The sequence below is a fragment of the Fukomys damarensis genome, unplaced genomic scaffold (assembly GCF_012274545.1).
Source record: "Fukomys damarensis isolate Sample0158 unplaced genomic scaffold, DMR_v1.0_HiC HiC_scaffold_22, whole genome shotgun sequence".
Lineage (NCBI taxonomy): Eukaryota > Metazoa > Chordata > Mammalia > Rodentia > Bathyergidae > Fukomys > Fukomys damarensis.
In genome coordinates, this window is record NW_022900934.1 from 18,187,079 (window position 1) to 18,200,836 (window position 13,758).

At 41.6% G+C, this 13,758-nt stretch overlaps 1 protein-coding gene across 2 annotated transcripts in view; it reads left to right on the forward strand.

Annotated features, from left to right (window-relative positions):
• Chd6 (chromodomain helicase DNA binding protein 6) overlaps positions 1-13,758 on the forward strand; it is a 207,376-nt gene that overhangs the window by 190,037 nt on the left and 3,581 nt on the right. The window contains exons 32-36 of one of the 2 annotated variants that reach the window (XM_010631411.3): positions 2,286-2,437; positions 3,081-3,287; positions 4,361-4,813; positions 7,143-7,334; positions 8,442-8,561. In XM_010631411.3, coding sequence (XP_010629713.1) covers positions 2,286-2,437; positions 3,081-3,287; positions 4,361-4,813; positions 7,143-7,334; positions 8,442-8,561 — 1,124 coding nt within the window. The remainder of the gene's footprint in view (positions 1-2,285; positions 2,438-3,080; positions 3,288-4,360; positions 4,814-7,142; positions 7,335-8,441; positions 8,562-13,758) is intronic. The other variant, XM_010631412.3, reaches the window with a different exon arrangement.

A 13,758-nucleotide genomic window follows, 5' to 3' on the forward strand; every position in this document is an offset into this window, starting at 1 on the left:
AAAAAAAAAAAAAAAAAAAAAAAAACAAAATGCAAAATTTTTTTGCTTATCCTGTATTTAAATAATTAGACTGGTAAGTGGTTATAGTGGGCATTGAAAGCAGCATTTATTTTGTTTAGATTCCTTTCAGTAGCTCAACACAAAAATAATAAAATTATAAGTAACTAAAAAATAGATTTGACCTTTTTAAATAGGGATATCATAGATATAGATTCAAGTTAGAAGGAATTTCTAAATGTTTTTAAAAAAATGTAGGTGGCCCTAAAATTCTTTATGCTTTGTGGAAATATAAATATAATGATTAGGAATCCTGAGGAGTGACACCACATGAATTTTACTTGTTTTTTTTTTTTTTTCTTTAGATTCAAGAGGATGTATTAGGGTGAAAAATAACTCATTTATTCTTGCCATTATTTAAAACAGAAACAACCCTGTTGTTGTCTGTCTGGTGTTAATTGTGGCTCTCAAGGAATGAAACTCACACAACCTCTTTTCCTGGGGCAGTGATTCTCTATTACACAGGGAAAGAGAAGAACAAAGCTAAACTTCTTGAGTTGTCTAGCATCTTTTTACTTTTAAACGTCCCCTACTTTTGGTTTTGGGCACTGATTAATGACTGTCTTGGGAAGGAACAGTTATGAATCCAAATCAAAATTTACATGCTAGGTACGATAAGGACTGGAAAACTAAACTAAAAATAACTTGATGGAATTGTGGCCCCACCAACCCAGGAAGAGCCAGTCTGCAGCCATGCCCATGCTTCTTCTGGCTTCCAAGGCTTCCATCTGGATGAAGCTAAGAAAGGAAGCTTACAGGTGATAAGCCAGACTCCTGGACCACCAAGGACCTTTCCTCCAGCAGCCATTAAGGATCTCTGCCCTGTGTTAAATTGTAAAACCCACATTACTTTTTAACTCTGTTGTGGGAAAAATCACCAAATAATCAGTCTTTAGAAACTTGAACAATCAAATGATCATTGTAAATGTGATTAAGAGAAAATAACTCCCTCCTTCCCTTTGCATCAAGTACCACCATTGGTGGGGTCCCCTACACTGTGCTTCTAAAAATACTTTTGCAGAGGGTAGTGGGGATTCTTCACACACTGGAAGCTCAGGATAGGTGGTACAGGGAGGTTAGCTGTCTTGGGGGTCTAGAAATCTGCAGTCCTGACAGTCCATTGCACCTGGCCTCTTTTGACTCCTCAGCACCTCCTTCCTCGGTGTTCCCTCTCTACCAGCTGACTCAGGTAGATTCTTCCCTTTTTATTCCCCATCACAATACCTTGTTTCCTTCTTTCTAGCACTTGTCACAGCTTATAATTTTAGTTACTCCTCTGTTGTCAACTGCTCTCTTGTCTTCCCCTATGAGATTGTGAGAACCTGAGGGTCTGGGCCATGGCTCTTGTTTATCCTAGAGTCTACCAAACCTAGCAAGTCCTATTCATAGCAAGAGGTCTCTGCAGCTCCCCAGGAGACTCACTGCACAGTCAGAATTGAAATCTCTGAGGATAAATATTTTTTGTCATTTCACCCAGAAAAAGGCCCATAGCATTTATGCCTTGGGCATTTCATTGCCACCTGTTTATTCCATCACTACTGGTAGGTGGGTCTTTGAAGATCTATTTCACATTGATAGAATTTTTGCCATTATTTAACTTGGAAGAATAAGTTGTATTTCCATTTTCTTCTCAAGAAAGTAATTGAAGTGTTCCAGGAGGCTTTTAGGGGTGGGGTGGCAGGGTCTCACTGTGTAGTCCAGGCTGGCCTTGAATTCACAACAGTCCTGCTTCAGCCTCCCAAGTGTCTTTGCATTATTTTTTACATGAATCAGATCTATTTTACCATTGTTGTAAGTTTTGTGAATTTTAATTCTTCTTCATTAATATCATCCTCTTACTGTTTCACACTTCATATACTGTCTCTTCAAATGTGTCAAAATATTGTGATGTTCAGTCTTCTTATCCACTATACAATGAGAAATATGGTCACTCATCTCTTACACTTGGATACCCAGATAAATTTCCTTTCTCCTTTTTTTCATTGTTGGGGAATGGATACAAAGTCTTAATAGATGACTTACATTGTTAGCCATAGACCAGGATTTGCCTTTGTAGTCTCACTAGTTTAGTTCTCCTGCCTGGAAATAGAAGATATGGTAAGTAATATTCAATTTAAAATAGCACAGAATGGGATAATTTTTGGAAAAAACAAATCATGTGTCCTAATCTCTCAGATCACTGCTATCTCCTAAGTGCTCAATTGGTTTTTTTTAACCTCTTTTCCCAGACTATCCAGGGAAATACTCTGAAGAGGAGAGCAAGAGCTCAGCATCAGGTATTGCAGGAGACCTTGGGGATGACCCACAGGAGGCCCGTGCTCCCACCATTGCCCAGCTGCTGCAGGAGAAAACCCTCTATTCCTTCTCAGAGTGGCCAAAGGTATCTCCCAGAGCTTGCACTCTGTACCTCAAGCATTTTCAGTTCCCATTATTTCAAGCCTTATAAAGTGTAACTATGAAACAAACTTAGGAACGTTCAGTATTTTTAAAGGGTATTATGTTATATTTAGCATTGAAGATGTATGCGCTTGACAAGAGTGTGTCAAATTTCATATTGATACAATATTTGATATTTCATATTTGATGTGAGTGCTCATATTTCTAGTACTGTGAATTTAACCCTCATTGTCCAGACTAGAAATTTATTTCAAGGGAGTATGTTTATGTGCTCTTTTCTTCTTTTTAATTTTTTTTTTCCCAAGCTTACTATATATATGTATATATATGTATATATTACTAGTAATAAATATTACTGTATATTCCTTTTATTTTTTAATCTTTATTTTTAGTAGTGCATGTTTGCAGTACATAATGATTACATTTATTGTGAGAAGTTAGTACATGGGCATAATGCATCTTAATGCTTTTTTCATCCCCTTCCCTTTTTACTCCTGCATCTTCCATCTCTTGGTCCCCTTCCCATTTGTGTGCCCTTTTCTAATCACCTCCTTTTGATCTCAAAGAACTTTATGAGTTTGGGCAACTCTGGGTTTATTTCTCAAAGCTGGTATCCTTTTTCCCAGGATCGTGTGATAATTAATCGCCTAGATAGCATCTGCCACGTGGTGTTAAAGGGGAAGTGGCCTTCCAGCCAGCAGTATGAGCCCTCAGGCACACTGTCTGCTCCAGTCTTAGCCAACAGTGCTGGTTCTCGGAACAGCCTCTCAGAACCAGAAGTGGCAGGACACAGTTTGAGCAGTGGTGCCACACTGGCAGCTCAGGTCCAGAAGGTAAGACCACAAGGATGGTGTGGGCCACAGAACAACAAACTGGCCACATTCCATTTCACAATTAAGTTGTTCAGTCAACAAGTACCTACTGAATGGACAGTGGGATGTTTGACTTTTTGTTTTTTTGTTTTTGTCAAGCTATTACTGTTAATTAAAGAATTTGGATCTTATCCTATAGGCTGTGGAGAGCTATTTTAAAAGTTTAGGGCCAGAGCACAAGTAAAAAACAGGGCTTTACAGCTTAGCTGTTCTGTAGCTTGGCAGAGGAAGTGATGGGAGGAGAGAGGAATGCCTCAGCTGGGGGCCAAGTGGGGAACTAATGCAGAGAGAAAGCTTTACACTGAGTTAGAGGTGGGGTGCATGCAAAGAAAGGGACAGACTTGATGACTAGTAAATGTGTAAGGAGGAGGAGGAACGATGGATACATACAATCTTTAGATGACTGAGAGGACAGTGATAGCTGGTAGAAATTTGGAAATTGAGGCATGATTAAACATTTCTGTTTGAACATTATATTTTATGTTTTTGTTTTTGTTTTGCAGTACCAGGGATCGAACTCAGGACCTTGTGCTTGCAAGGCAGGCACGGTGCCACTGAGCTAAATCCCTGGCCCTGAACATGATGAATTTTTTGAAGTTAGCTGTTAGTATACTGGTTCCATTTTTGGCTGCTATCAGAATCAGAAGGGACCTTGAAAAGCTATTAATTCTAATTTAATTGGTCTGAGGAATGGCCTACGAATTGAGTTTTTTTTTTTTCTTCCCAAATGATTCATATTTACAGTTGAGGCTGAGAATCCAAGTCATAGTCCTACAACTGCAACTGTAGTCTGACTAGCAATTTTGTCAGCATCTGGGAACCTGTTAAAAATGCAGAATCTTGGGCTCTGAAGGGCTCACCAAAGTAGAATCTGTATTTTAACAAGCCATCCAGGTGATGTGGTGCTAACATTTAAGAAGGCTTGAGATCATAGAACTTCTAAGAAGATGAGTGGGGAAGTCAAACCAGGAGAAGGAGCTACTTTGGCCACAAAAGTGGCATTCAAACCTCTTTTGCCATGTGTGTGTTCACAGGAGAGCTTCTTAGCTCCAGTATTCACAAAAGATGAACAAAAGCACAGACGTCCCTATGAGTTTGAGGTGGAGAGGGATGCCAAGGCTCGGAGCCTAGAACAGTTCTCTGCCACCCACGGGCACCCCCCCATCATCCTCAATGGCTGGCATGGAGAGTCAGCTATAGACCTCTCCTGCTCATCAGAGGGGTCCCCAGGAGCCTCATCCCCTTTCCCAGTGAGTGCCAACACGCCTAAGATTGGGGCTATCGGTTCACTTCAAGGAGCCCTTGGCATGGACTTGTCTGGGATCCTGCAAGCTGGTCTGATCCACCCAGTGACTGGACAGATTGTCAATGGAAGCCTCAGAAGAGATGATGCTGCCATGAGGAGGCGGAGAGGAAGACGGAAACATGTTGAAGGAGGGATGGACCTCATCTTTTTGAAGGAACAAACACTTCAGGCAGGAATCTTGGTGGGTATAAAAGGCCACTAAGTACAAACACTGACCTTTTGACGTGGAGAAATAAATTGTTCTTCCTCAGGCACTTAAGTATTTTGGTTTGTGGGTCTTTTATCCCTGTTTTGGTTGGCCTATTTAATTTCTCTTGTTATGCAATACCTGGCCTCCATTTTTTTCTAGAAATAGATAAACATTAAACATTAATGGCCCTTGATCTGCATGCAACCTGGAGAAATGAACCATGAGGTGTTGTCATTTCAAATAGAAGTAACCCAAAGCTTTATGTCTCAGAAGGGCCACTGGTAATTGAACATACAAAGCCAGAGGACAGAGTTGAGTTCTGGTTCTCTGGCATAGTGAAACTCTCCAGGAGCCAAGGTGTGGAAGAAGCAAGAGTCAGGACCAGCTGAATGTTGATCCCCAGCTGTACTATCTAATATTGGGTGACAGCAGACAAACCACTAAGCCTCATATTCCTTTTTATAAAGTGGGGAGCAACCACTACTGCAGAAGGCTGACTCTCAGAGACCACCCTGAGACAGTGCACTCTAAACTCAGACATTAGATATGGTGGTGCATGCCTATAATCCCACAAGTCTGGCAGGCTGGGGTAAGAGGATTGCAAGAAGCAAAATAAAGAATAAATTAGAGCTAGAGATGTAGCTTAGGGCATAAGCCCAGGGTTTGATCCCTAGTACCATATACATATATACATACATACATACATACATACATACATACATACATACATATGTGCATGCATACTTGGGATCTTTGTGAACATTTGAGGAGGCTAGAAACTGTATTTGACCAGTAGAAATCCCCTTCATACTGTGCTTAATGTTGTATTTTGAGTTTCCCCATTTATTGGATTTTGAGCCCCAAAATAGGAATTACATACTATGTTTTATTTTAAAAGGAATAAGGCCATTATTCATTGGGTACCTACTGTGTGGCAGTCATTGTGTTCAGGATTTTTCATGATTATCCTATTTGATTATCACAGCAACCTAGTGAAGCTAAGTGTTTTATAGATGAGTAAACTGAAGCTTAAAAGCATTAAATTATCTACCCAAAATTATCCAGCTGCTAAGTGGCCAAGCCAAGGACCTTGTGCTCTAGATGCTGAGAGCTTCACTGCTTAAATTACATTATTTGGTATACATCTTCCTCTTAGACTTTCTATATAATTTAGGAGGTTGAAATGTCAGATTCTTTCCCTGCCTAGTCCTTCAAGCTGATTTTGCGGGGGTGGGTACCGGGAATCAAACTCAGACTTTACACTTGCAAGGCAGGCAGCACTACCACTGAGCTAAATCCCTGGCCTTCAAGTTGATTTTAAGAGTTTACTTTTTTAAAAGTAGAAAGCCATGAAAGAAAAAAATAAGTCATGATTTCTCTTAATACTCATAGAATTACAATGGAATGACAGGTTAAAATATTTTTCCTTGGGCCTGGAGATTTGGCTCAGTGGCACTGCACCTACCTCGCAAGTGCAAGGTCCCGAGTTCAATCCCCAATACCAAAAAAAAATTTTTTCCCCTTGGTTTCATGGTGTTTTTAACACACTCCTGCCAGCTTGAACCAGTGGTGGTACAAGCATGACTGTCCCATCAGTCAGCTTGTACCCACCAGTGGTTCAGAGCTGCCCACCAGCGGGACATACAAAGTAAGGCCGTCATGAATTGGTTAAAGTTATTAATGCAGACACTTATTTAGCACTGGCACTGTATTTTGCAAGTAGACCCCACTATAGGCATTGGTAATCAAGAGATGAGTAAGATGGGTATTCAAACTGTAGAGGGAGAATGAGGGAGCAGATCATAGTGTAGCATTTGCTGTTACCTGAGAGAGTCATGAACAAGGTGTTGTGGGGACAGGACCTGAAACAGCCAGTGTTGCCTAGGACAGTCAGTGATGATGACAGGAAATGACAACAATCAGGATGGAGTTAGTTTGGTGCATAGACGAGGGAGAAGGGCTCCTTCAGTGGAAGAAGAATCCAACATGTGCAAGAGCAGTGGTCAGTTGCGATTGTATATGGATCTAATTCAAGCACTCCAGCAGCTATGACAGGCCAGAAATAGGTGGAAGCCAGGCGAGGTGGTGCACGCATATAATCCCAGCACTCAGGAGGCTGAGATAGGAGAATGGCCTTGAGTTCAAGGCCAACCTGAATTACATAGCAAGACCCTGTCTCAAATAAGTTAAAAATAAAAAAATAAATAGAAAAGTTTAAAGAACACCTTACGTGTTTAACTTTCAGGAGCTAGTTTTCCTTCTGTTTTAATTAACTACACTACTACTATACTCATTAGATCCTCATTTTTCCTTTGCCTAGGAAGTCCATGAAGATCCAGGACAGGCCACTTTGAGCACTACACACCCTGAAGGCTCGGGACCTGCCACCTCAGCCCCTGAGCCAGCAGCAGCAGCCAATGGCCAGGCCGAGAAAGCCATTCCCAGCAAGAGCTTGCTTGACTGGCTGCGGCAGCAGGCTGACTACTCCTTAGATGTTCCTGGCTTTGGGGCAGTAAGTGTTTGTTGGTGCTGCCTAAGACTGCTATTAAATTCCTTCTAACTTGGGGCTATTTTTGATCAGTGCATGCTGAGGGAAACCAGAAGGTGGAAGTTATTTGGGAGAAATCTATGTTGGTTGAAAACATCATTTTAAAGTTGATTTTGTTTTGTATTGTTTTTGTTTTTTTTTAAAGTTTAAATTTTTGGCCAGGCATGGTGGCACACACTTGTGATTTCAGCCCTTAGGAGGCTGAGGCAGAATGATCGCCACATATTTGAGACTAGACTGGGCTACACAGTGAGTTCAAGACCAGACTGGACTACATAGCGAGACCCTGTCTCAAAGAAAAAAATAAAGTTTAAATTTTTGTTCAATCCTCCAGTAATAGAAATTATAGCCCACATCAGAATACTATGCCAAGAAGTATACATGCACAATATTAAGAGGATAGAACATTCCCCTCTGCCCCCCAAAATGACAAGATGTCATAAGCTCACAGAGAAGTCTTTAGGTTGAGTAAACTCTACCACTTGATGACAGTGTTCCAAGTTAATATATTACTAGAGGGGTTGGGGGTTACAGTTAGTGCTTTGGGACTTTGCCTTCAAGTCATCTTGCTGCTTTTGCTCTAAGACCTTCCAGTTAGAACTCTTTAGGAGGCTCCTGAGCTCTTTTTTTTTTTTTTTCTTGATTTTTCTTTTCTCACTTGCTCATCTACCCTATCACCATCTTTATCCAGGGTACATGTAACTAATCAGATGCATAAGTAGAGAGTATACAACAAATAGAGTGAATTCATAGGTTTATAACTAATGACACAAAACCAGCTGGGTGGGTCGCAGCGGAGAGAAGATCGGAGGAGCAGGCTGGGGATTCAGCAGTGCCCTGGGTAAGTTGGGTGCTCTCAATTTAGTGGCCCAGGGCCCACACAGCCTATTTTCTAGCTTGCTGCAGGAATGCTGGTGCTCCAAGAAGAGAAAGCCTGTGTGAGGTCTGGCAGTAGGATCCTGTGCAGAGGACCATCAATGAGAAAATAGCGAAACCAGCTAAAAAGCACCCCTCTTCTCAGAAGACTTTGTGACAGAATGTTTTGTAATATGGTCTCCATTTGCCTCCTAGAATTTTTCAGACAAACCAAAGCAGAGGAGGCCACGCTGTAAAGAACCTGGAAAATTAGACATCAGCTCTCTGAGTGGAGAAGAGAGGGTTCCTGCTGTCCCCAAGGAGCCAGGACTGAGGGTAGGAAGAAGTTCATGGGTGTGGGGACAAGGGGAGCATCTTCATTGAGCTATACTTTATGTACTTAAGAGAAAGCCCCAGTAGGTAGCTGAGAAGTGGGTGACATTTTGCAAAAGACAAGAGGCCAGTACAGGAAGTTGGTAAACAGTGATAAGTGGTGCCAAGGGCATTTTTGAGCAGCATTGTGACTTTCTGATTATTTGTTTCCAACCTTTACTTCCTAAACAGTTGAACTATTCCCAGTGCCTGGTGTTTTTTGTTTGTTTGTTTGTTTATTTTGTTTTCTTTTCCTATTTTTAGAATTATAAGAGAAAAGACCTTGGGCAGCAGTGTTTTCAATGTTTAACAAATTTCATCATTGGAAGTTTTTATTTCTTATCCAAGTGTTTTTAACTTCCATTTAAGATGTTTCTTCCTAGTACATCCTCACTAGCAATGAAAAACAGCTGACTGCAAGCACTGCCCTTTTCCTGTTATAGAATCATGAGCCTGGAAGGGACTTCAAAGACAATTGCAGAATACTTGGAGTGTAACGAATCAGAGTTAATTATAGTTTACAGATGAGGATGAATTTGGACTAAAATAACCATAACCTCTAGGGGGCAGCAATAGCATTTCATATGAAAATACCTTGAGCCTGGGCAGATTGCTTTTAACCTCCCCAAAGTCTATCCTGTCCAGATAGGAGCTTCTGAAAATCCTCTTGGGGACATTTGCTTTTCCCAGACTGTTCCATGAACTCCTGCTCTCCTGAACACTGTCTCTTCAGTGCTGTACCAGCTGCAGTTTCCCTGAGTATAAGTTCTTTCTTGGTAGGATTGCCTGAATATAATTTCTTGCTTTAGCTGCAAAAGACCACCCACCCTAGTCATTTCCTCTTTCTACAGAAAGGAATTATTTAATGTTCCCCAAGAATTTCTCACTGACTTTGTTACTCTCCCAGCAGCTCCATAACAACTGCTCTTGTTCATCAGAGTGCATGACCTCAGCCAGAGTGAGGCCTGGGCCGAGTTCCCCAAGTTTGTCACCCTTCTTTGTTCTTTCTTGCTTTATCAGAAAATGTCTTTACCAGCCTCTTCTTAGACTTATTTGTGCTATATGTGCTGATTCAGTTCCTGTTTTTATCCTGTCTTTGCTCAACTTTCCCCTTGTGTTTCAGTACATGGCAAGTGTTTCCATGAAGTGAAGTAAAGACCTCCAGCTCCTTGCCTCATTGTAGCCTCTGAGCTCTTGATTTACAGACACATCAAACAGCTGTGTAGTTTCCCTCTTGATTTTTTCACTTCTATTTGTCTTAACAATTTCTGTCACTTTCCCTGGAAGTTAATGTTCATCCCAACTCTGTAAACTGACCCTTTCCAGAAGACCCATTTCTAAGTTGTTCTTTCAAGCCGGTTTCCTCCCAGGGATGCATTTTCTTCCTTGGTTAAGTAAACAAATTCCCTGCCTCTGAGGCCCCTTTTCTGCTGGAAGGCAAGAATGGAATCACTTGTCCATGTGATCCTTGGGGCCCTCAGCCGCGCCAGCAGGGACAGGACTACAGCCTCCACTTGGCTCCAGGTGGGCTGCGTGTGCCCCACAGCTCTTCCTGGGACATAAGCCCTCCAGGGTGTTCTGCACCCCTTCTTCACAGAAACTCTTCATCCAATCAGCGTGCTGTAACAAATGGCTTATAAACAACAGAAACTTATTTCTCATAGTTCTAAAGGTTGGGAAGTCCAAGATTAAGATTTGGCCTCTGGTCAGGGCTTGAGCCTCACAGATAGCCATCTTCTTGCTGTTTCCTCACATACAGGAAGGAACACACATACTTTCCAGGGTCTTTTAGAAGGGCACTGATCTCTTTCATGATGGTTTAACCCTATAATATACCCCCCAAAGCCCTCACCTCTCTATGCCTTTGATATTAGGATTTCATCATATGAATTTGGGGGGACACAAATGTTTAGTCCATAGCAGAAGCCCTGTCCCTTCTAGAAGTACATTAAAATCTCACAAGGAACTCCTTCTCTCCTTTCTTTGAGGTCACATTAGCCCTTCTGCTATGTGTGCTCTAGTTTGGATGGGAGCCACAGATTTGGCATAACACAAGCTACACAGAAGGCAGTGGGCCTCAGCTTTGTAATGCCTGCTAAGTGGTGGTTGCTCATTAACTATATGTATGCACACCTATTTAATTTATATATGTAAATTATGAGTATATGTTTGTCATAAGTAAGTGTAAGTTTTGATTTTTCTGAGCCATAGGACACTAAATTGTAGAAGTGATACTTCACTACTGAATACTTTACCCTAAGAATATTTTCCTATTATTTCCATTACTGTGCACATGATTATTAATAAGTTCTCATATCTAATCCATATTAAGATTTCACCAGTTGTTCAAAAGGTGTCTTTGAGAGCTGGCTTCTGGTTTGATTTGGTTTGGGGAATTTAGTGAAGAGCCACATATCGCATTTGGTTTTTGGATGTCTTTTTACCCAGTGAGTAGTTGTTGTGATACAGGAGATGGCATAGGACTTCAAATGATATAAGGGAAATAACTATAATTTCCAACCTGTTAGATGTCTGATACATCAAGTTCATGTTCCCTAAAATCAAAGAATGAATTCTAGAAACAAAGGAGGTTAAGAGTAGAAAATATTGAGAGGCAGGAGAGGTCCTTAATGGGTAGCCAGTGACACCAATTACTGGAAAGTTTTATAGAACAAAAACCACATGGGTACAATGTGGGTTAAAGCTGTGATCAACCAATAAGGTCACAAGTATAGTTACTTAGTTAATAGTGATCCAGGGAAACAAGTCATATAACAAGTATGCATGGAAAGAATAAAGACTTTTTCTAGGAAATGATGGATTTGGGGTCTAGATCACCTACTTGGATGACTAATGTCTATCTAGACTTCATGAGACCAGGTGTTGCCACTTATCTTGTCCTTTGGAGAAGTATATAGGCCTGGTCATTTTGTCTTTATCTGTAGCCTCGCCTCTTACAGATACCACTCTGGCTACAGTTGTTATGTGTTTTACTTTGTCCTGTTTCTTGAGGACCTAGCCCTATCTGACTGCCTGTAATATTTCTACCTAACTTAGCTGTCTGTAATAGTTGGATGAATCTATTAAGTCTCCTTCCTGGGCAGAGTAGAGGAAGCTTTGCTTGCCACCTTTCTCGACCCTCCACCCAAGAGTTTTAGAGTTGGAGTAAACATTGTTGTGTATTGATGAGGATTCTTAGGGAGGAATATGCCTATGCAGTCATCTGGAAAAGCAGCTTTGCCTCTGGTGTTGCTTAACTGTAAAGACTCTTTTTCTTTGCTCTCTCTCTGCCTCCCCTGGAAAAGGAAGCAGGTTTGCTCCCTGGGTATAATTACCAAGAGAGAGAGAGCTGCCAAAGCCCAATCTGGATGCTGTGTGTGGTCGCTGAGCTGCTGGGAGGGGCACCTGCCTGGGGTGGGCAGCAGCTGGGTGACTGGAGCAACTCTCCCTCCACAGGAAGTGGTAAATGCTGACTTCCTCTGTTAGCTCTCCTCTTGCTGTGGTGTAGATGAAGAGCTCCTCTCTGCCCCCAGCCTTTTTACTGTTGCTCTCTAGACCTGAAAAGACTAGTTTGTTCCTTTTTTAAAAGCTCTCATTTTTGAGAGGGCCCTACATTCTCTCTGTAGCTGTAGGTCTCATAAAGGGCAGGAGATGGGTGTCTGTGGACATTCTGATGCCTGAGAAGTATTCTGTGTACCAAGCAGACAGGGCTTCATAAGCTAGTCTTAAATTTTTTGAGTTATCTAATCCTAGATACCCCTGATGAGGAATTTGATTTATGACAGACTATTTGAAAATAAGGTAGAGGTATTAGTCATCAAAGTACTGGGCTTGTTTTCTTCCTAACAGAAAGACTTTTGATATCAAACATGCATCTCACAGATAAGGGAAATGCGTGTGTGCAAAAAAAAAAAAAGACGTTCCTCAGTATCTTTCCCTGGCTCTTGATTGTGAGTAGTCTGCAGGCAGGAGGCCTTATAGAAGCCTTGAGGGGAGGTGTGCTTGTCTGGCCAGGGCCCTACACCAAGGTTGTGAGCCATAAAGGGTCTAAGATTGCACAGGGGAATCAGAATGGCTGGCTCAGAATGAACTGGTTTGCATTGATGATCTCAAGACAAACTGGTAAAGAATCATCTTAGTTTGGTCCTATTAGATCTTACCTTCTTTTGGAACAGAAACTAGCCAGAGCTGTCTCCCTAGTGATTGTCCACAGAGCTGGTACATGCATGGGCCCGGCACAATCCAGAACAAACTAGCTTCACACGTAGAAAGTAGTTGGTCGTATTGGGAAGAAGAGAAACATGGTATGGAACGAGTCCTGGGCTGTTGCCTGCTCTGTCTCTAACCAGGGAAATCCTTGTCCTTCTGTTAGTGAAAGGAAAGGGCAACCAACCTTGTCTGTTAGAGAGATTCCTTCCAGCTCTGTGATAGTAAACCAAGATTTATGAGAAGAATTTTCTCCTCAGAGTTGCCATCATAAAGCTTTTTATCCATAATAGGCTAGTTTTTCTTGAATATTCTTTGGGTAGTTGAATGAAAAATAACTCAGAAATATTCAAATGCACATATTTTCACATGTCTCTGTGAGTCATAAATCGTGCGTTCTCAGTGAAGAGAGATTGTTGAGATGGTGCAGTTGAGCCCTTGGACTGGAGTCTGGCATATTAAAGGTGCTTCTTTAGCAGCAGCTGATTTTCCTGCTACTCTTCCTGTTAACCACCACCCTCTTCCTGAGCACTGCTCTGTGCCAATTTCCCTGCTGCTCCTTGCCTCCCTGCTTCCACTCCCTGCCAGGGAAATGGACACAGCCCAACATCTTCTCCCCTTAGAGCCCCCTACACATGTCCTCAGGGCTCCCTGAGAGCCAGAACCGATGTTGACAACTATCTTTGCAGCTACCCCTTAAGCAAAACTTTGTTGAGTTTTCTAAGCATTTTACTCATTTATTCACTTTGGGAGAAGAGAATGAAACAAATGGGAAATGCCAGAGACATGTATCAGTTTTATAAATTAGTCCATGGGAAAATGCTAAATAGACTTTTTAACTCCTGTCAGGCCCAGTACCCAGTCTCAGCCCTTAGATTAGTTTCCTGTCTTCTCCACGTTCTCTAGGACTCCAGGTCCTAGTAATAGGGGTTGGATTTTTTTTTTTTTTTTTTTT